Raw genomic sequence first — 23716 nt, 5'->3', positions numbered from 1 at the left:
CTCTACCACTTGAGCCACAGCGCCACTTCTGGTTTTTTCTTTTTTGCTTATGTGGTGCTGAGGAATCAAACCCAGGGCCTCATGCATGCAAGGCAAGCGCTCTACCACTGAGCCACCTTCCCAGCCCCTGCTAAGTGTTTCTTATATTTTATTTCATTTAATTCTCTTAAGAATCTAGTTTGGCAGACATCATTTTACAGATGAGGAAATATGCTATGAAAAATGAACTTGCTTAAGATTTCACAAGAAAGTTGGATTCAGGCATGTCAGTCTTTCTGTCGCCCGGCCCCCACTTTGAGCCTTAATTTTTCATCAATAAAATGGAATTGAAGTAGATAAATCTGTGCAGGTATTTTGAGTTTTGGCCAGAAAGCACACTTATTTTATTTTTGTTTTTTTTGTTTTTTGGTCGGTTGTGGGCTTAAACTCTTGGGCCTGGGCGCTGTCCCTCAGCTCTTCAGCTCAAGGCTAGCACTCTACCACTTGAGCCACAGCACCACTTCCGGCTTTTTCCACTTACATGGTGCTGAGGAATCGAACCCAGGGCTTTGTGCATGCAAGGCAAGCACTCTACCACTGAGCCACCTTCCCAGCCCCGAGCACACTTATTTAAATCTCCCTCCCTCTCTTTTCCCTTCTTTGTCTGTCCTTTCTTTCTTGGATAGTACTAGGGTTTGAGCTAAGGACTAGCCAGGCAAACACAACTGATTTAGCCATATCCTCAGCTCTTTTTGCTGAGGGGGGAGGATAGTGCCATATGAATTGGGCCTTATGTGGCTTGCTTAGCTAGCTCTCTGCCACTTGAGCCATGCTTGAAGGTTTTTGTTTTTGTTTTTTGTGGTCGTGAGGCTTGAACTCAGGGCCTGTATGCTGTCCCTGAGCTTTTTGCTCAAGGCTAGTGCTCTACCACTTTGAGCCACAGCTCTGCTCCCAGTTTTCTGGTGGTTAAGTGGAGATAAGAGTCTTATGAACTTTCCTGCCTGGGCTGGCTTTGAATGGTGATCCTCAAATCTCAGCCTCCTGAGTAGCTAGGATTACCGGTGTGAGCCACTGGTAGCTATGCTTTTTGCTGGTTATTTTAGAGATGGAGTCTCACTGACTTTTCTGCCCAGGCTGGTGGAGAGCCTTCACATCTCTATTAAGTATCTAGGATTATAGTTGCAAGTTCCTCTCTGCTTTAGTGATTTTCTTTTTTTTTTCAGATGGATATCTTTCTTTTTTCTTTGCCCTGGATTTGGATCTAGATTTTCCTGGGTAGCTGGGATCACAGATCTGTATCACCACTTTTACTCACTTTTTGCTCAGGCAGTCATACCGAGATCCTCCTATCTCTTATCTCCCAGGTAGCTGATATTAAAGGTGTGAGTCATTGTACTCAGCTATAAAGTAGATAAGATTTTTTTTTCCCTGTGGGTTGTGGGGCTTGAACTCTGGGCTTGGGCGCTGTCCTGCCTAGGCTGGCTTTGAACCGCGATCCTCAGATCTCAGCCTCCCGAGTAGCTAGGATTACAGGTGTGAGGCACCAGTGCCTGGCTAGATAAGATTTTTTTAATCACAAATTTTTTTGCTCATGTGCAGTAAATAATGTAAAAATAAGAATCATATTAAATATTATTAAAGTTTCTGAGGATTGCACACTTAGTTTGACAACTTTTTTTTTGATTGTGGCATGGTTATAATTTTCTTACGTGTGATTGCAGTAGAGTCGAAGGGCTGTGAAAATTGAGAAGATAATAATTTGCCTAGTAGAAAAGATATAATGGAAGAATCATAGATTTTTATGAGGCACTTTCAAAAACACTTATTTTTATTTTTTGATGTGCCAGTACTAGGGCTTTAATTCAAAGTTTCATGCTTTGGCTTAGTTTTTTTGTTCATGGTGCTGGTGCTCGTCCACTTGAGCTACATTCCCACCTCGGCTTCAGGATTTTTGCTGATAATTGGAATTAAGAGTCTTTCAGATTTGTTAGCATGGGCTGGCTTTAAATCAAGATCTTCAGATCTTAGCTTCCTGAGTAGCTAGGATTATAGGTATGAGCCATTCATGGTTTTATCACTGTACCACTTGAGCCACAGCTCCACTTACTGCTTTTTGGTGGTTAATTGGAAATGAGACTTTCCTGCCTGGGCTGGCTTCCAACCATTACTCTCAGATCTCAGCCTCCTAAGTAGCTAGGATTACAGGCATTAGCCACCTGTACTTGGTTTACATTTTCTTCTTTTTGTCAGTCTTGGGGCTTGAACTCAGGCTCTGAGTGTTGTCCCTGAACTCTTTTGCCGAAGCCTTGTGGTCTACTGCTTTACCACTTTGAGCCAAAGCTTCATTTCCAGTTTTCTGGTTGTTAATGGCAGATAAGAGTCTCTCAGACTTTTCCTGCCTGGGCTGGTTTCGAACTGCAATCCTTAGATCTTAGCCTTCTGAGTATCTGAGTGGATTCCAGGTGTGAGCCACCAGTACCTTATGACTTTTTTTTTTTTTTTTGGCAGTTGTGGGGCTTGAATTCAGTGCCTGGACGCTGTCCCTAAGCTGTTTTGCTTAAGCTACTCTTTACCATGTTGTGCCACAGCTCTACTTCTGGTTTTCTGGTGGTCTCATAAGAGTCTCGAAGGACTTTATTGCCTGGGCTGGCTTTGAACTGCCATCCTCAGATTTCAGCCTCCTGAGTAGCTAGGAATACAGGCAAGGCGGGAGTCACCAGCACCCACTTGGCTTACATTTTCTTAATGAATACTAAGAGTTGCTTGGCACTGGTTGGTAATATCAGCATCTCTAGAGGCTGAGATGGGAGGATTGGGAGTTCTAGATCAGCCTGAACTGCAGAGTGGGAAAAAGTAAAAAGACATGGTTGGAAGTAGGAGTAGGAAAGTAGTCATTTCTACTAAGCTATAAAAATTAACTTAAAAAGTAGTCTTTTTATATTTACAATGTATCATTTTGAAATTTATTTGCATATTAGAACATGATTTAATAAATTAGACTTTAAATCCAGTAAGCTGAATTTAGAGCATGATGCCCTAGATAATAAAATCATCCTTCAAATCAGATCAGTAGTAGATGGGGAGAGAGACTTGGTAGCACCAAGCAGCAAGTTTTATAATCAGGTGCACCTGGATTTGAATTTTAGTTGCTACTTAAGGTAGGTGTGACTTAAGGCAAGTTATTTCTCTGAGCCACAAGAGTAATGCCAGGATTGTCAGGCAGGTTAAGTAAAATAGATGTAGGACATCAAGCTTTGTAAGGTATGGTAGCTAGTACTGATAAAACAATGACCTTATTTTCATTAATATTTCTTAGGAGTAAGGAATTTGGAATGCACTAGCCAGCTGGCAGTTGAGAGAGGCATTGCTTTTATTAATTATAGTTTGAGAGTCTAAACCAGGTAAGCAGTTTAAGAGTTCTGGAAGAATAATATGGAATCTCAGATTTTTAACCCTTCTTGATTTCTGTCATATTTGATTTGGAGTTAAAGTTGAATAAACCTGAAAGTCAGAAATAGAATTTTGAGGTTGATTGAGTGACATCAACAGTTATAGCACAGTAACTGATTACATTTGAATTAGTTTAGAGATAGAGCTTTACTATATATTTAACCACCATGTGCCATGAAGTTCCATAGTGTGGTGGTTAGTACACTAGAGTAATACCCTGTGTACTTCACAATTGTTTTTTTTAACCACTTTTGTGAGTTGAAAAAATATGTTGCTATGTTTTTCTGTATCTGCAAACAGTATACTTGTACTTTATTTCAACACTTTAAGTTCTGTAATTTGTGTGTGTTAGTCTTGATTCTGCGTCTTGTGTTTAATAGGTAGGCACTCTTATCATTTCAATTACATGCACAGCCCATTTTACTTTAGTTATTTTTTTAATAGAGTCTCATGTTTATGCCCAGGCTGGTCTGCACTGGGATCCTATTTATGCTTCCCAAGTAACTAGGATAAAAAGTGTATGCCACCACACCCAGATTTTTATTAGTTGAGATGGGGAGGGGGGTTTTGGAAACTTTTTTCCCTGGGCTAGTTTGAACCTTGATACTCATGATCTCTATCTTTCAAGTAGGTAGGATTATAGGTGTGGACTACTCACCACATCTAGACTATTACATAATTTTAAAAACAAAACAGAACAAACTATTCTGGGCTTCATCTTATTGTTGGTGATCTTCCTTGTCGTGCTAGCTTCATGGCTGGTCCTCTACTACTTGAGCTATGATCTCATAATTGGAAGATAGTCTTGGGGAATTTACTGCTGGGATGGTTCCAAACCTCCATCCTCCTGAGTATCCAAGATTACAAGTATCACCCACATTCACCTGACACCTTTAATTAAAAAAAAAACCATTATGAAGGAAGGATTAATCTGTGTTTAATTTTTGTGGCTGTTTCATTATCAGTCTGTTGTATACCTATGACATGTGTCCATTTTCTTGTTAATGCACAATTGTTGACATTTTTCCTTTTGCTATTTAAGCACTAGTTCAGATACAAAGGGGTTTCAATTCAACAGGTGTCAGATTATGAGTACAATGCATCTTGATCAGTATTACCTCTTCTATTGTTCTTCTAGATATTCATTTTCATATTGCAATACTTCATGTATTAAAGTGCTTGCATTTGCAGTGAGAATGCTGCTTCTGAGGTTTTAACATTTTAGTTCAGTTAGTACTTTGTGAATTTGAGTTATTTTTCTTGTTTTCTTAAAAGCTATGGTTATTGATCTTGAATGGTGTGCTGATTTTGTAAACTTTCTAACAAACTTCAACTGTGAAAATCCTCTTAAGTCTTTGAACTCAGTGAGATGTCATCAAAACTTGGAGCAGATGGTTTGTCATTTAAGTTTTGGTAGAATAAGTCAAAAGCTGTTATCAGCTGGTTCATTTAACGGTGGCAGATGTCATCATAAAGCATAGCAAAGGAGGAGAGCACTAACTTACTCTCTAGGGTAATGTGACATTCTCCAGCAAGACTAATAGATTTAGAGAATTAAGTTATTTTGAGATAATTTTAAAGAATAACTATTGCTAATGTCAGATAAGAATGAATTGGATGGATATTTTAAGGGGAGAGCAATCTTAACTGTCATAAGAGATCAGTGAAATGCTGGCCTTGTTATTTAATGCCCCTTTCCCTGTTTTCTTTAAACATCAACTTTGTTTTAGAGTCAGTTGCATTCTCATTAAAAATTCTATAGTGCTCATTTTGGTAGTGGAGTGGGTTGCTTTGTTCCTTTTTTCCCCATTCTTAGTGCTAGTGTGTTTCACAGCTGCTCCTTGGCTTTGCTGGCATTTGAACTGTGGGAACCAAGAAAGGCTTTGGATGTGCTTTTGTATGTAGTAATGCTTTTCCTGAAGTATTCTTTAAAACCATGAATTGTAGGCTTGAAAAAAAACCACATAGTTGTCATTATGTATTTAAATTGTTCCTTTTGGAGAAAGCCTGCACAAATTATGAGCTCATGAATGTTATTGTTGCACTCCTTGAAAATGAACTTAGAGGTGAAAAACATGTAACTAGAACAGCAGTTTTCCTTTTCTTTTTTGTTAAATGGGGGCATTAGGGATACTCTCCCCTCTCCTTGGCAAACTCATCTGAGAGTTGCATAGTTAGTTCAGAATAAAGCTCTAAATTAATAGTTGGTACTGACATGGCTCATTTTTCTTTTTGGCAGAAGGACAGTACTAAATTGGATATCTACTTTAGACTGTGTTCATAAACAACCATTTTGTAGATATATGATATTAATGGTATTTGATACTGATGATGAGAAGTTTGATCAGCTTCCTTTTGGTAAGACACTGCTATTAGACTACAACTTAAGATAAAGTGACATTAGGGTAAAGGAGGTATGTGTTTTCTTTTCATAGGTTTCATACAACTCAGTATAAGAGTTAAAAAAAAGAGCTGAATAGCATCTACATTCCCTGTACTAAAGGTATTAACTGGAGGACTGTTTTCTGTAAATATTTCCTTAGGATCCCTTATGTTTTTGTTTCTAGTTTTAATTTCAAGAGACATGCATTTTAAATGCTCCTACTCACCAGCTCCTCTTTAGAATTAATATATTTGGAAAACCACAAAGGGAATTACCTGTCTAGTTTTTCTTTTTTGAAAGTTTTAACAAGGATTTATTTCAGTTTACGGTGTTAAAGTAGAAGAAATTGAAGCATTTCCTGCTCCCTATGGAGTTTAGAGATAATGTATGATGTATGGTGTAATTTTTTTTTTGACAAAATGTTATATTGTAATTCCTTGCAAACTACTTGATAGAATGATATTTTTAGCATTTCAGCAACTTATTTTCTTGGTTTCAACTGTATAGAATTTTTTTTGAGTTAACATAATGTACTTGTAAGCAGCTCCATATTTTTAACATTAGTTAAGTTTTTACTCTTTTTTTTTGGTTGGTCGTGGGGCTTGAACTCTGGGCCTGGGCACTGTCCCTGAGCTCTTCAGCTCAAGGTTAGCATCTACCACTTGAGCCCCAGCTCCACTTCTATAGTTAAGTTTTTATTCTTAATCTAAACAATTGAATATCTTTAGTTATGTCTTTAAAAAAAATTGATGGCAGGGGGCTGAGAGGTGGCTCAGTGGTAGAGTGCTTGCCTTGTATTCAGGAGGCCCTGGGTGCTGTGGCTCAAGTGGTAGAGCGCTAGCCTTGAGCTGAAGAGCTGAGGGATAGCACCCAGGCCAGAGTTCAAGCTTCACAACCAGACCCCCCCCCCCAAATTTAAACTATTCAGAAGTACAAAGAGCAAAATGTGAAAGTGCCTCTCATCTGTGCGCCCTCGTCATCTTCAGCAGTTTGCTGCAGGTATTGGGTTGGGGTTTGAACTTAGGGCCTTGCCCTTGAGGCACTCTGCCACTTAAGACATGCTTTTAAACCATTCTAATTGTTTTTTTAAGTGTTTGTACAAAGGAGTTACCATTTAACAAAGCAATTTATGAATGATTCTTGATCAATGTTGCCCTTTCTGTCATCCCTTTCAACATTTTCACCAGTCCCTACCATACCTGCTCCCTTCACTCTTTTCCTTTTCTTTTTGATATGAGTGTGTGTGTGTGTGTGTGTGTATGTGTGTATATATACATATATATATATATATATTTTTACTGTTATTATGAAGATGAACTACCTAGGGGTTACAGTTTCATAAGTCAGATAATGAGTACATTTCTTTTTGGACAATGTGTCATCCCTTCCTTCTCTCCTAATTTTTCCCTTCCATCCCCACCCACAAGTTGTGTAGTTCATTTTCAACATAGTGTCTAGTGTGTACCACTGTTGCATTTATTCACCCTTGGTTCCTCCATTTCTGTGCTCCCTCTTAACTCTACTTGTTTTTGAGATAGGATCTGATATTTTTGTTCAGGCTGATCTAGACTTTGAACCTTCTATTTATGATTCCTGCTATAGTTAAAATGACAGGCACACACCATCACACTCTGCCTTTCTTTCCTTCCCTTCCCCCGGCCCCTGGTTCCCCGCCCCCCCTCAGTAACTGGGGCTTGAACTAAGGGCCTCATTCCCTCACTTGGCTTTTTCACTCAGGGCTCACTCAGCCTTTTCTGCCTAGGCTGGCCTGGAAATGTGATTCCTCCGATCTCAGCTTCCTGCACAGCTGGGATTGACAGTATAAGCCACTAAGCACTGGCTTTTGTTTGGTCCTTTAAAAAAAATCATATTTATCTCTTTATTTTTTGGTACATTGTACTTTAGAGACCTATAACAAACATCATAAATATTTAATTTGTTGCAGTTACTATGGTTGATAACAAATTACTCTAAAACTGAATGGTATAAGGCAATTAATATGCTCTGTATGCTGCTCATGGCTCCTGTGGATTGAGAATTTGGTCACTGCACAGTGAGGAATGGCTTATCTCTACTATACAATGGCTGGGGCTAGATGAGGCTAGTGCAGCCAGGATTCCTAAGGCATTTCTTCATTAGCTATTGTGTTTTCTCTGTATGATATCTCCTCTGTGGCTGTTTGAGGGTAGCCAGGCTTACTGTGCTCAGAGCTCTAATGCATATGTAGGGTGTTTGTTTGTTTTGTTTGTTTTTTTTTGGTCTGGTCATGGGGCCTGAACTCTGGGCCTGGGTGCGGTTCCTCAGCTCTTCAGCTCAAGGCTAGTGCTCTACCACTTGAGCCACAGTGCCACTCCCAGCTTTTTGTTTCTTCTGCTTATGTGGTGCTGAGGAATCGAACCCAGGGCCTCATGCATGCAAGGCAAGCGCTCTACCACTGAGCCACCTTCCCAGCCCATGTAGGGTGTTTATATTGAGGGATAGAGAGACATATTGATATCCAAACTTTTATGCCTTATCTTTAGAAGTTTGCTACTGTTACTTCCTCTGTAACAGTTTGAAACAATTATAAATGGCTACCCAAGTACAGTGTGGAAGGAAGTAGATCATACTCCACTGTGGTCCTAGTAAGAGCGCTGCCCTGATTGGAAGTACAATCTGGCACAATTCTTCATTTTTGACATTGTCAGCTTTACAGTAATATAATCCATTTATTTCAGTTTTCAAATCTGTGAATTTTTAAAAGACTTGTAAAATATATTATGATTCTTACCATTTCTCTTTAAAAATTGTGGTTTAATGAAAATTTAAAATCATTTTAATAGCCTAACTCATGACAGGTCTTCAAGATCTTTATTGGTAGGCTTCAGATGCTACCTAAAAATCTTATTCTGTGAGAGGTAGAATAGCTTTCAACTTTGTAAATTTTCAGCAGTTGTGTTTACTGTAAGAACGATAGAATTTCAGAATTATTATTCAAAAATAAATGTTACATGGAATTGATTATATATAGTGATTTAAAGGAAAATATGGTAGATTCTTACTTAAGGGATGACTAAGACTGGTTAATCTAGTTTGTGGTTTATTTGAGCACTTTTCCTTTTTGAAATTAAAGGAAAAGAGCCAAGTCATTTTCATTTATACCCCTTGAAAGAAAGAGTAAATAGGTAACAATTGCAATTTAGCTTTTGCTATATATTTATTCTAAAAGACTGAAGCATAGACTAGGGAATATTGAACTTTGAGTTGTTTAGCTATAAACTGATGGTTTTTATTTTACATTCTATTTACAGTGTGATTCTGTTGGTCCTGTGGCTGATAATTTTTGTGATTGATATAGTCAGATTTAAATTTGCTGAAGTATAGAAAACAACACTATTAATATTTGATGGTGGTTGGTCATCTATTCGCACATAAAATTTTTATTTGGCATTTCAGGAGTGAAAACAATCAAAAGAAACTAAGAAAAAAAGTGTAACCCTTGGGCAGCCAACTCTAGGGAAAAATGAGATACAGTAGTAAGAGAATAGTCATGAAGAAGGTGAATCATGTGTTAAAATGGGTTTAATTCACACATAAAAAATTGAATGCTGAGACATTGGGAACTTTGATTTCTGTATAAATATTGCATAATTGGTCTTGTGTGTGTCGTGATTTTGCTAAATTATTTAAGTATATGAGGAATACACCAGTGCATTTAACAAATTTATATTAAAACTAAATTAGCTGGGCTAGTGGTCCATGCCTGTAGTTTCAACAGGAGTCTGAGACAAGAGGACCTAGAGTAGGAGGTCATCTTGAGATACGTAGTGAAACTTTGTCTCAAAAAGTAATTAATTTAATGCAGTATAATTCCTGATACTTAATTTTGTTTAAAAGCACTTCAGAATATGTTCACTTCTTCATCATTTTAATATCCATATGAAAGGAAGTATTTTCTCAGTTTGTAGATAATATAGGCAATAGACTAGCTTAAGTTAATTTTAAATATTATGTAACTAGTAAGTTATAGAACTAGGATACTAAATCACATAACCTTATTTCTAACATGTAATGTGGCAATATAAATATGTAGACCAGAAATCATGTCTGATATTAATTAATTTAATTAATTAATTTAATCTCTTAAGTGTCTGATTATTTTCCATCTTCTTGCTAAGACATGAAACCTCTTCTTGAACATTATACTTTGATTTCCTCTTCCTTTATTTGAAAAGTTTACTCGTTTATCATTTCTCTGAAACTTTACTCTTCTTCTGATTTGGTTTTGTGCTGGAGATTGATCACAGGAACGTGTGAGTGTATGTACTTGGTGCTCTACCATATCCCCAGTTCTAATTTATGTGTTATTTGCTTTTGGTTAGTGGCTCTCTTCGTGGCTGTTTTGTTTGTTGTTGATGTACTTCTTAGGCACATTAATAACCAAAAAGTGGCCACTGAAAAATTTAAAAGATTAGTCAGCTCCCAGTATCTAGCTGTCCCAGGGTTTACAAGGTTTTGCATATCATCCTTGTATTTGCGTATCATCCTTGTATTGGGATTATGCTGATAATATCCTCTGTATTGTTTCAGCAGATGTACTGATGAATGGAGGTTTTTTTTTTTTTTGGTTTGTCATGGGGCTTGAACTCTGGCCTGGGTGCTGTCCCTAAGCTCTTCAGCTCAAGGCAAGTGCTCTACCACTTGAGCCACAGCATCACTTCCGGTTTCCTAGTGGTTTGTTGGCGGTAAGAGTCTCACAGACTTTCCTGCCCTGGCTGGCTTTGAACAACAATCCTCAGATTTCAGCCTCTTGAGTAGCTAGGATTACAGGCGTGAGCCACCATCTAGCCAGTGAAGCCCCCCCCCCTTTTTTTTCCAGACAAGATCTTGCTGTGTAGCCTAGGCTGGTTTTGAACACAAAATCTTCCTGCTTTAGCCTCCTCAGTGCTAAGAATATAGGAATTTTCCACCATGGCTGGTCTTCTTGCAGCTCATTGTACTGTTTAATTGCCTCTTCCTAAATATCTCAAATACTTATCTGTTGTTTTTTCCTGAAAGATGTTTATACCTTCTCATTTATTCCTTCTACACCTGATATTATAGCTCACAGCCACCAAATCTAAGCTAGCTCTAAGATGATTTGCTCTCTCTTATCCTTACTCTGATTTGAACTACCATTGTCCTACTTGCACTTTTCAGTCTTTGCATACCTTCACTTTTTCCAGTCATATTTATTTCCTTCCAATCTCTTCACATTACAAAAGAGAGATATTTGCCGGGCGCCAGTGGCTGTAATCCTAGATACTTACAAGGCTGAGATCTGAGGATTCTAGTTTGAAACCAGCTTGGGCAGGAAAGTCCACGAGACTATCTCCAGTTAACCACAAAAAGCTGGAAGTAGAGCTGTGGTTCAAGTGGTAGAGAGGTCTAGTCTTGGGCACAAAAGCTCAGGGACAGAGTCTGGGCTCAGAGTGGGAGCCTCAGATTGTCCCCCCCCCAAAAAAAAAAAGAAAAAAAAGAGACAGTCAGACAGAGGCACAGAGAGAGACAGAGATATTTGAGGCTCTACATGCTCCCAGTAAGAGTAGGAAAATAGCTGTGAATGACACCAAAGTCTACTATCTTCCCTGTCTCTGCAATCAAGGATTTATGTAATAGAATGCAGAAGGATTATTCATAAAAGATACTTGGTGTTGGGATATTATACATTCTTTTGTGGTCGAGTATACATCTTGCTTTCCTTTTAGTACTCATTCCCTTCTTTCTCCTCTCCTTTTTTCCTTCCTTCCTGTAGTCTTCTTCTTCACCTCAATGTAAACACAAGCTTATGTTTGTTTCCCTCTATGTTTGGAATCTGGGTACCTGGATATAGAAAATGAATAATACATATTTTTTTATCAGGAAGTTGCAATAGTATATTGCTTCTTGTAGAATTTTATAAAGTACTATTTTATACTTCAGTTCTTGCATTCTTGAGTTTTAGAACAAATTGCTTGCTTTTATAGAACATATGGGTTTCTACAAAGGGAGCTGAAGGTTTTTTTTTTTTTTTTGCCAGTCCTGGGGCTTGCACTCAGGGTCTGGGCACTGTTCCTGAACTTCTTTTGCTCAGGGTTAGCGCTCTGTCACTTGAGCCACAGCTGCACTTCAGACTTTTTCTGTTTATGTGGTACTGAGGAATTGAACCCAGGGCTTCATGAATGCTAGGCAAGCACTCTACCACTAAGCCACATTTCCAGCCCATGGGAGCCGAAGTTCTGAGATTAATTATGGAAAATTTAAATTATGGAAAATTTCTCATTTAGGAAAATTAGAAATAATACATTGTTATGAATATTTATCCAGTTATCTAGTCAGTTTTAGCCTTGTTAATATTGTTTCATTTAAATCCAATATTATTTTGAAATCAGTACCTTTTTTTTTGGTCGTGGGGCCTGAACTCTGGGCCTGGGCGCTGTCCCTCAGCTCTTCAGCTCAAGGCTAGTGCTCTACCACTTGAGCCACAGTGCCACTTCTGTCTTTTTCTGCTTTCGTGCTGCTTAGGAATTGAACCCAGGGCCTCATGCATGTAAGGCAAGCACTTTACCACGAAGCCACCTTCCCAGCCCCAAAATCAGTCTGTGCAAATTGTGATTTGGATTAGCACATAGTAGTTGTACAATGGGTTTTTATTTTTATTTTTTTCTTTTTTTTTCTTGTAAAGATACTATACAGAGGGTTACAGTTACATGAGTGAGGTAATGAGTACACTTCCTCTTGAACATTGTTAGCCCCTCCATTGTACAATGGGTTTTTGACAGTGACATTTGCAAGGGCACAAAGGTAGCTAATGACAGTCAGAACTTGAATCATTGTAATAGTCCTTGCTTGTTATTCAACATTTAGTTTGACCATCCGGGGTGTGTTTGTAAAATAGTGACATGAATGGCCACAAGCAACCTACTGTTTTAGAAAATTTAGTTATTGGGGCTGGGAAGGTGGCTCAGTGGTAGAGTGCTTGTCTTGCATGCATGAGGCCCTGGGTTCAATTCCTCAGTACCACATAAACAAAAAGAAAAAAAGCCAGAAGTGGCGCTGTGGCTCAAATGGTAGAGCGCTAGCCTTGAGCTGAAGAGCTGAGGGACAGCACCTAGGCCCAGAGTTCAGGCCCCACGACCGGACCCAAAAAAAAAAAACAAAAACAAAAATGAAAATTTAGTTATTAAGTTATTGAGCAAGTGATATTAATATCACAATAGACAAGGTACATTGTCCCTCACTCCTGTTGTAAAATGAAAGTGTTTATGAGGAAAGAACAAAGATGTCAGGAGGATAAAATTTTCTTTTTTCTTGGAATTATTGTTTACCTGGAAAATTGTTAAGATTCTTCCAAAGCTTTCTGAGTTTTTATAGTCTGGAACACATACATGGACATAAAGAATTCTCATTTCTTACTCTTCATTGAACTTAATGGTTCAGTGGATGGACAGCAAGGTAGTGCTACCTTTTATTTTTTTAGTTTTATTTTTACTAATGAAAACAAAACATGTTTAGTTTGTAATTTGTATTGAATATAGTATTTTAGATCTGTTGTCTTGAATATGTGGTATATGACTTCCCCCTTTATTAGTTAGCTTATAAAATGCAGTTATTTCTTCTCTATGGAATATTATACAGATAAATATTTGTAAGCAATGTAAGCATGTATCTTTGTTTTAATAGGCATCAAGCATGATGGAACCATGTGTGATACCTGCCGCCAACAACCAATCATTGGCATTCGATGGAAGTGTGCAGAGTGTACAAACTATGACTTATGCACAGTGTGCTATCATGGAGATAAGCATCACTTAAGGCATCGCTTTTACAGAATTACTACACCAGGAAGTGAGCGGTAGGAGAAGAAAGTTTTTCTTTAGTTGTGACTCCTTGTTTATATTCAAACTTTTAAACTTAGACTTAAAAACAGAATTAGGAAATAGTTATTGACACTTTTGGAGGTGGCAAATAGCAGGCTAGGCATGGATTGAGCTTAATGAATACTGAGAGAGGAACTGTATAAAGGTGGAACTATACATATTTTAGCAAGATAATATTGGCCATTCTTATCTAGCACAGGGACTTAACAGCATTTGGCATTTGGAAGTAGAAGAGCATTGCAGAGAGGCTGATTATTTTCTTTTCATTATGCCTTCTATTCTGTTAATTGCTACCAGATGAACTCTAGGGCCCATTGATTGAACCAGTTAAGACCATATGGCAGGTATTATTTGTGATGTATAGATAAATAAAACACTATTCTGAAAGAGTTTAATTAAAGGAAAATAATGGATCACTAGTGATTATCATGTGATACTTTGGACTATTACAGAAATATGTATTATGCTTCTTAAGAGCAATGAGATGGGTATTGGTAGCTCACACCTGCAATCCTAGTTACTCGGGCACCTGAGATCTGAGAATTATGGTTTGAAGCCAGCCTGGGTAGAAAAGTCCTTAAGACACCATCTCCAATTAACCAGTCAAAAGGTTGGACAGGTAGTATTGCTCAAATAGTGGAACACTAGCTGTGAGCAAAAAAACTAAGTGTGAGCATAAGACCTTGAGTTCAAGTCCTGGGCACCAGGCCCTCCCTTGCAAACCTTGCTCCCAAAAAGAAAAGCAATGAGAGACGTATTCATTCACTTTAGGTGATAGAACCTTCATGTGAATGTATTATCCACAGGAGCAAGAATACATTGAGTTATGGAGAAATAACTAGAATAGGACACATCATGGTTCTATTTATTAACTAAAGAATTTTGAACATATTATTTTTTTTTACAATTAAAGTTAAGGAATAATAGGGGCATCCTAAAAATGAATATAGAACAATGACATAAAATTTAAAACTTAAAGACAACTCTGGCTGTATGATTGAGAAGGATTAGAAAGAAAACTAGAGATATGGATAGCTGTGGGGGAAAGAAAGCTGGCCCAGATAATTGAGTGTGAATTTTTCCCCCTATTTCATTTCATACAGTGCTTTGGAGATAGTTTGATGGAGTCAAATTTGAGTTGTATGGAAAGGACTTTATATCTTTGAATATTCTAACTTTATAGATTAACAACCCTCCCTGCCCCAAGTCTTTCAGCACATAGATTTGTTATTGGCAACTATTGGCTGAAACAGATACACTTGCTTCCCTTTGACATGGTTTTGTATTAGCCAGTTCACACAACAGTTAGTCCTGCCACTAACTGTTGTCTTCCAAGGTTTGAAGTCAAGTGCTAATTGCTATTCAGCCTTGTAGTAAGTGCTATTTTTTCCTTAGGCCTTCATTTATATTGTTTGTATGGCAGTTATAAAGGGATTTGCATTTGCCTTCTATAAAGGAGTGAAGAATTACAGTGAGGATTGAAGTGATTAGACTAGGTTTACATTTTGACTTAATTTAAAATTTTTGTGATCTTGGGAAATATAGCATCTTTCTTTTAGTAAGTATAATATTTTTCACCTTTGTCAATGCTTTTACATGAAAATTAACTTGAAAATAAAAATTTTGTTTTTAGGGTTCTGTTAGAGTCTCGTAGAAAATCTAAGAAGATTACAGCCAGAGGAATTTTTGCAGGTGCCAGAGTGGTACGAGGAGTTGACTGGCAGTGGGAAGATCAAGATGGAGGAAATGGGCGTAGGGGAAAGGTATGGAGTGTTTTCTAATTCATCATGTAAATCTAGAGTGCTGTATGCTAAAGATTTTTTTTTTTTTTACAATTCTAGAAAAGTATAAATTTATTGCAAAATTACTTTGAGGGTTTTCATAATAAGAAAAACTTAGGAAAATTCTGCAATTTATAATGAAAAAGGGAAAATGTGACATCCTTGGAAGAATTATTAAATTCTCTTTAAATTAAAAAAAAATATATTTTATTGTTATCACAGAAGCAATGTACTGTTACAGTTATATAAGTCAGTAATGAGTACATTTCTTTTTGAACCATGTAACCCCATCCCACACTCCCAGTTTTTCCTTCCCCTCCCTTCCCACAAGCTGTATTGTTCATTTCCCACAAAGTTTCGAGTGAGTACCACTGCTATATTTGTTAACCTTTGTCTCACTTTTTCTGTGCCCTACCCCCACCCTTCCAACAAGAAAAAACAGCAACAGCAACAAAAACATCATGTTTTCAATTCTTGGGTGTCATTTTGTAAGATATTCTTTTATATGATCATATACACATAACCATTGAGCCTTTGTGATCTGCTTCTATGAATATCCTCCTTCGGTCTCACTGTGTAACTGTCTAGAGACCTGTATAATTTTATAGGTATATTCTAGTTATCACAAAATAGGGAAATGATGCAACTTGTTTCTTTGGGTCTGGCTTCACTAAATGTAATTTTTCCAATTCTTCCATTTCCTTACAAGTGGTACAGTATCATTCTTCCTGATGGAAGAGTAGAATTCATTGTGTATATATCACAGTTTCTCAATCTGTTTGTTCATTAAGGGACATCTGGGTTGATTCCATATCTTGGCTAGAGTAAACAGTGCTGCAGTGAACATGGTTGTGCTGGCAGCTTTATTTTATTTATTTTTTGTTGGTCGTGGGGCTTGAACTCTGGGCCTGGGCGCTGTCCCTGTGCTCTTCAGCTCAAGGTGAGCACTCTACCGCTTGAGCCACAGCGCCACTTTTGGTTTTCTAGGGGTTTATTGGAGATAAGAATCTCACGGACTTTCCTGCCTGGGCTGGCTTTGAACTGTGATCCTCAGATCCCAGCCTCCTGAGTAGCTAGGATTACAGGCATGAGCCACCGGCACTGGCTTGTGCTGGCAGCTTTAGTGTGGCTTTGTTTTTGTTCTTTTGGATAAATGCTCAGGAATGGAATTTCTGGGTCATAGAAATGCTCTAATATTTACTCCATACTTACCTCCATACTAATATTTACCTCCATACTGCTTTTCAGAGTGGCTGAACACGTTTACATCCCCACCAACAGTATAGTAGAATTTCCTTTTGGCCACATCCCCGCCAGCATTTGGTATTGTTAGTTTTCTTTCTTTCTTTCTTTCTTTTTTTTTGGTCAGTAATGGGGCCTGAACTCTGGGCCTGGTGCGATCCCTCAGCTCTTCAGCTCAAGGCTAGCACTCTACCACTTGAGCAACAGTGCCACTGCTGGCCTTTTTTGCTTATGTGGTGCTGAGGAATTGAACCCAGGGCCTCATGCATGCAAGGTAAGCACTCTACCACTGAGCCACCTTCCCAGCCCTGTTAGTTTTCTTGATAATGTCCATTCTAACTGGGGTGAGGTTGGGGTGAGGTAGAATCTCAGTGTTGTTTTTTGCTAGTCCCCGGCCTTGAACTCAAAGCCTGGGCTCTGCCCCTGAGCTACTCTATGCTCAAGGCTAGAGCTTTACCACTTGAGCCATAGTGCCACTTCCGGCTTTTTCTGTTTATATGGTACTGAAGAACTGAACCCAGGGCTTTATGCATGCTAGTCAAGCACTTTACCACTAAGCCACATTCCCAGCCCCTCATTGTTGTTTTGATTTGCACTTCTTTTATGGCCAGAGATGTTGAACATTTCTTCATGTGTCTATTGGCCATTCTTACTTCTTACTTTGAGAAGTCCCTCTTTCAGTCTTTAGCCCATTTATTAAGTGAATTGTCTCTTTGAGAGGTTATTTTTGAGGACTTTAATTTTTTGAGCTGTAAGTGTATTTTAGATATGAGGCCCTTGTCTCATGCATACCTGATAAAAATCTCCTATTCTGTAGGCTTTTATTGCTACTAGAAATGAATTTCTTGGCTGATTTTTTTCCTACCAATAATAACAACTTTCAAATTTTTATTTATTAGTTTGTTTATTTCCAAGTAAATAGAATGTTTCTGCTTGTTTGTAAGCTATGAAAAGGTTATTAGATAGGCATTCTGCTATTTTGTCCTTTAGGTCATTCCTCCCTAAGAGGATCTCATGCTGTTTACTTTCCTGCTATTAAAATTCAGGCAAAGAGTACGGTAGAGTGCTTTCTTAGCATATTCAGTCAAGGTTCTGGGTTCAAGCTCTAGCACTGTCAAAAAAAATCATTTGATTTTACTTATTTTTAGTTTCCTTAAGTGCCTGCTTCTGAAGGACAGTAGGCACTTTTTATTTTTATTTATTTTCTAATTGGCTGGTGATCAAACTAGGTGTCTTAGCCATACTGGGCAAGTACTCTGTGAACTATACCCCAGCCAATCGGCAACTTGTATGTCCAATTCACTGGCCTCTTGTTACCCCTCTCATGTCACATGGAGGAATGTCATAGTAGTTATTTTTTCTTTTTTCTATTTTTTTTGAGACAGAATCTCACTATACACTCTCTCTCTCTCTCTCTCTCTCTCTCTCTCTCTCACTGTATAGCTCAAGTTTGCTAGGAATGTGGCTTAGTGGCAGAGTGTTTGCCTAGTATGCATGAAATTCTGGGTTCAGTTCCTCAGCACCACATAAACAGCAAAAGCTGGAAGTGGTATTGTGGCTCAAGTGGAGTAGAGTGTTAGCCTTGAGTAAAAAGAAACTCAAGGACAGTGCCTAGGTCCTGAGTTCAAGCCTCAGGACTGGCAAAAAAGAAAAACAACAACAAAAAAAGCAATAGCTCTAGCTGGTCTGAGACTCATGAGTCTCTTCAGTGTTGAGATTACAGGAGTGTACAGTGAATTGGGGCACTCAGTTGGCAGTGTCATTCTGAGCCTTGGGTTAGATATCAGGTGTTAGAAGTAGGGCTAGCTGCTGGGCATTGGGCAGTAATATTTTCAGAGGGGGTGTGTTGCTATATAATTTTGCTTCTAAGCTGACCATAGCTCACTGATTAGGAATAGGTTAAAGCAGAATAGTCTCTGTGTATGAGGGAATATGGGGGAACTCAGCTGGTCTAAGTGACAAGGAATGGGTGGGAGAGGAGTGAGTAGGAACATTGTTACCCAAAGTTCATACGAGCTAGGTAACCTAGTGCCTGAGGCTCATGCCTGTAATACTTACTACTCAGGAAGCTGAAATCTGAGGACCATGGTTCAAAGCCAGACCAGACAGGAAAGTCCTTGAGACTCTTATCTCCAATAAACCACTCAGAAAACCAGAAGTGCACTGTGGCTCAAGCAGTAGAGTGCTCTCCTTGAGCTGAAGAACTGAGGGACAGCACCCAAGCCCAGAGTTCAAACCCCATGACCGACAAAAAAAAAAAAATCTGGAAGAGGAGCTGTTGCTCAAGTGGTAGAGTGTTATCGCCTTGAGCAATAAAAGCTCAGGGACGGCATCCAGGCCCTGAACTCAGGCACCCTAAGACTGGCACAAAACAAAACCAAACCTAGATATACTTGATGTATGAAATGTGGGCCAAGCTCAAGTGGGTAATATGTCCTCAGGTTAATAAAATGATGAAATTTCAGTGGGTCTTTTGGTGATTAGATCCTTCAGTTTGTCTAAACTGAACTACATGACTACAGCCTGCCTGGTGTCCAGCAGTTATACTGGAAACTTCCTTTGATGTCCTAGATGGGCATATGTCCCTGGCAGAATTTCACTTTTTCTGTACCCCAGTACATCATATTTCTTAGCTTACTCTCTTTGGTATAGCAGAATTTCTTGTAACCTCTTTTGAAAGAGTACATGAAAAGAAAAAAATAATTCATTTTGAAAAATGACTTTGCATCTTACTGCAATTAATTATGTGGTAAGGATGGGAAATCTTAGGTAGTTGTTATGAAAGTCTGAAGCTACAGAAAGAACTTCCTGGGGTTTTGTTATATTGACATGTTTTTGAGGAACAAAAGGCATTCTTGAGGTTTTGAATAATCAGTTTTATGTTCTTGCTTTGTTACAATAATAGTACATACTACTTTTGAAAAACATGAGATAAAATAAGTGAAACCATCTTATACATGTGACACTAAGAGAATTTATATACTAAGTTGAATAACGTTCTTTAAGCAAATGTTGAGGGCCAGTTGTATTTTTTTGTTTTTGTGCCAGCGCTGGGACTTGAACTCAGAGCCTGGATGTTGTCCCAGAGCTTCTTTTATTCAAGGTTAGAGCTCTACTACTTAAGCCACAGCTTAACTTCCAGCTTTTTTGGTTAGTTTAGTGGAGATAAGAGTCTCACAGACTTTCCTATCTGAGCTGACTTCAAAGCATGATCCTAAGATCTCAGCCTCCTGAGGATTACAGGCTAGGATTACAGATGTGAGTCACCAGTGTCTGGTGAAGTATTTATTTATTTATCTGGTACTGGGGCTTGAACTTAGAGCCTGGGTGCTGTCTCTTAGCTTTTTTGCTTAAGGCTACCACTTGAACTGTAGCTCCACTCTTGGCTTTTTGGTGCTTAATTGGAATTAAGGATCACATAGACTTTCTTGAATAGGATATCAGGAAGAACCTCATATTTTAGCCTCCTGAGTAGCTAGGATTATAGGCATGAACCATCAGTGCTAGCCTAAGAATATGCTGTTTTTAAAAGAATCTGTTAAGAATAGTTCCCTGAATAAGTGTTGAAGGCCTGTAATCCTAGCTACTCAGGAGGCTGGGATCTAAGGATCAAGGTTTGAAGCCAAATACCTCCACTTAACCACCAAAAAAAGTAAAAATGTGGCTCAAGTGGTAGAGTGCTAGCCTTGAGTTCAAGCCTCTGGATTGGTGTATACACAAAAAAGAAGGTTCATGGGCTGGGGAGGTGGCTCAGTGGTAGAGCACTCTCCTTGCATGCTTGAGGCCCTGGGTTCGATTCCTCAGCACCATATAAGCAGAAAAAAAAAAGCCCGAAGTGGCGCTGTGGCTCAAGTGGCAGAGTGCTAGCCTTGAGCTGAAGAGCTGAGGGACAGTACCGAGGCCCAGAGTTCAGGCCCCATGACCGGACCCCCCCCCAAAAAAAAAAGAAGATTCATAAAATTTGCATCAAAATTATAGATTGTTCATTTTCTGATCTGTTAGTATAATCCCTAACACCCTTCCAATTTAAAATTTCTACAGTGGTTGTAGAAATAACTTTATAATTCTGGGCAAAGCATGGGTTATATGTATATAATTCCACCACTCAAGAGGCTGAAGGAGAAGGATCATGGATTCTTGGCTATAGAATAGAATTCAATCTCATACCCCCCGACCCTACAAATAAATCTAAAAAAAAATCAGTTACCTTATAATTCTAGAAAAATATGACTTTAATGATAATTATATTTTAGGAATGACTTGTTTGGCAAGTAAGTACTCATGATCCAGTTAATACAGATTGATAAATAATTTTTAAGATTTAAATATAATCAAGAGAACTAACTTCTTCCTTTCCTCACTTCTCTATTTTTAAAAAAGTTTTCTTTTTTCCTAAACTTGTTTTAGGTAACAGAAATCCAGGACTGGAGTGCATCAAGCCCACATAGTGCAGCTTATGTTCTCTGGGATAATGGTGCTAAAAACCTTTACAGAGTTGGCTTTGAGGGCATGGTAAGTAATAAAGACCCACAATAGACAAAATATTGAGGGTAAAAGAAATAAATTATAGTCCTTTTTTGTTTTTGTGCCAGTGTAATGGGGCTTGAACCTCAGGGCTAAGGTGGTATCCCTTAGCTTTTTTGCTCTAGGCTGGAACTCTATCACTTGAGCCACAGCTCCACTTTCCGTTTGCTTTTTTTTTTTTTTTAAATCTTATTTCTTTTCTCATTTCTTTCTCTTATTGCAGCCATCTGAATTATGAATATGCAGCAGGAAGGAACTCTGTAAAGTGAGGATTTAGTAAAGTCTTCTAAGACCTTATATTTTTATTTTGGTTATCTAAACTAATAATACGATTTTGTCCTTTATAAATGTTTGAGCACTTTATATATTGCTTCCATAAAACTAATTGCTTCTAAATGTAACTCCAAGTGGTTAATTTATTAAAATTTAACCAAAAGATTTAGAATTATTTGTAAGATTATTTTTTGGTGTAGCCTTGGAGGTTAAAATAGTAATTTTTTAATATTTTATATATGCTGTGCATGCATTGACTACTGAGCTACATCCCTAGCCCAACAAAGATAGTATTGTAATGACCGTTAGTGGTGTACATGTATTCTGATTTCTTGTAGCTGATAACAGTATAAATTACAATAGAGGTTAAATTACTTATTTTTTTGTGCTGGTCCTGAGGCTTGAACTGAGGGCCTGTGTGCTGTCCCTGCACGCCTTTTTTGCTACCGTTATACTATTTGAGTCACAGCTTCACTTCAAGCTCTTTGGTGGTTAATTGGAGATAAGAGTCTCACAGACTTTATTAACCCAGGCTGATCCTCAGATCTTAGCTTCCTGAGTAGCTAGGATTACAGGCATGAGCCACTGATGCCCAGCTGGTACAATTATTTTTGTTTTTTTTGGGTCTGGTTGTGGGGCCTGACCTCTGGGCCTGGGCGCTGTCCCTCAGCTCTTCAGCTCAAGGCTAGTGCTCTACCACTTGAGCCATAGCGCCACTTCTGACTTTTTTTCTTTTTGCTTATGTGGTGCTGAGGAATCAAACCCAGGGCCTCATGCATGCAAGGCAAGCGCTCTACCACTGAGCCACCTTCCCAGCCCCATTGGTACAATTATTTTTAAGTAGATCCTGTTTTGTATTTTTTCATAGCATATAGTTGAACATTAAAAATAACTAATATAACTAGGTACCAGTGGCTCAGGAGGCTGAGATTTGAGGATCACCATTCAAAGACAGTCTGGGCAGTAAAGTCTGTGAGACTCTTTTTTTTTTTTTTTTTTTGGGTCCGGTTGTGGGGCCTGAACTCTGGGCCTGGGCGCTGTCCCTCAGCTCTTCAGCTCAAGGCTCTACCACTGGGCCACCTTCCCAGCCCGAGACTCTTTTTTTTTTTCTTAAATGTGGTTTTTTTTTTTTATTGTAAAAGTAGTGTACAGAGGGGTTATAGTTACATGAGTAAGGTAATGAGTACATTTCCTATTGAGTGTTGTTATCTCCTCTTTTGTTTATCCCCTACCGTCCCTTCCCTTCCTATCTTTCCAACACTGCCACCCCCCAAGTTGTAAAATTTGTTTTCAATATAGGGTCATTGTTATTTTGAAATAAAGATACAGGTGTGAGACTCTTATCTCAAACTAAGAAAAATTTGGAAGTGGCACTGTGGCTCAAGTAGTAGAGCACTAACCTTGAGCACAAAGAGGCTCAGACCCTGAGTTCAAGCCCTAGGACCAGCAAAAAGACCCCCCTCCAACTCTCACCAAAACAGCAACAACAACAACAACAACAACAACGACAACAAAAAGCCCTTAAATTGAGTGCCAGTGGTTCAAAAGCTGAAGGTGAAGCCTTGAGCACAAAGCTCGGGGAGAGCACAAAGCTCAGGGATAGCACACAGGCCCTGAGTTCAAGCCCTAGGATCTGCACAGGTGGTTGCTGGTGGCTCATTCTTGTAAGTCTGTCTGCTCAGGAAGTTGAAATTTGACAATCTTGACTTAAAGCTAGACTGGTCAGAAAAGTCTGTGAGACTCCTATCTCCAGTGAACAGCAGTAAGGCAGAAGTGGAAGAGTAGCTGAAGTGGTGCAATGCCATCTAATTGAAAAAGCAAAGTGAGAGGATGAGAGAATTATTTAAATGCTTATAGAGTAATGGAGGCTTAGTCAGTGGTATACTCTGTATCTCTATTGTTCAAACATTATCTTTCTACTTTAGTAACATAAAATGTCGATACCTCTTATCCTTTTTTTTTTAATTGTGAAAATACCATACAGAGGAGTCACAATTACATGGGCAAGGTAATGAATGCATTTCTTTCTTTTTTTTTTTTTTATTTACCAGTTGTGGGGCCTGAACTCTGGGCCTGAGCACTGTCCCTCAGCTTTTCAACTCAAGGCTAGCGCTCTACCACTGGAGCCACAGCGCCACTTCTGGCTTTTTTCTTTTTGCTTATGTGGTGCTGAGGAATCGAACCCAGGGCCTCATGCATGCAAGGCA

At 38.6% G+C, this 23716-nt stretch overlaps 1 protein-coding gene across 1 annotated transcript in view; it reads left to right on the top strand.

Annotated features, from left to right (window-relative positions):
- Mib1 (mindbomb E3 ubiquitin protein ligase 1) overlaps nucleotides 1-23716 on the top strand; it is a 117597-nt gene that overhangs the window by 12800 nt on the left and 81081 nt on the right. The window contains exons 2-5 of the mRNA XM_013014821.1: nucleotides 5729-5787; nucleotides 13493-13664; nucleotides 15323-15452; nucleotides 21120-21224. Of these exons, the coding sequence (XP_012870275.1) occupies nucleotides 5729-5787; nucleotides 13493-13664; nucleotides 15323-15452; nucleotides 21120-21224 (466 nt within the window). The remainder of the gene's footprint in view (nucleotides 1-5728; nucleotides 5788-13492; nucleotides 13665-15322; nucleotides 15453-21119; nucleotides 21225-23716) is intronic.

This window comes from Dipodomys ordii, unplaced genomic scaffold (genome assembly GCF_000151885.1).
Source record: "Dipodomys ordii isolate 6190 unplaced genomic scaffold, Dord_2.0 Scaffold25, whole genome shotgun sequence".
Classification (NCBI taxonomy): domain Eukaryota; kingdom Metazoa; phylum Chordata; class Mammalia; order Rodentia; family Heteromyidae; genus Dipodomys; species Dipodomys ordii.
The sequence above is the reverse complement of the archived record's forward strand: the minus strand, read 5'-3'. Positions and strand labels throughout refer to the sequence as shown.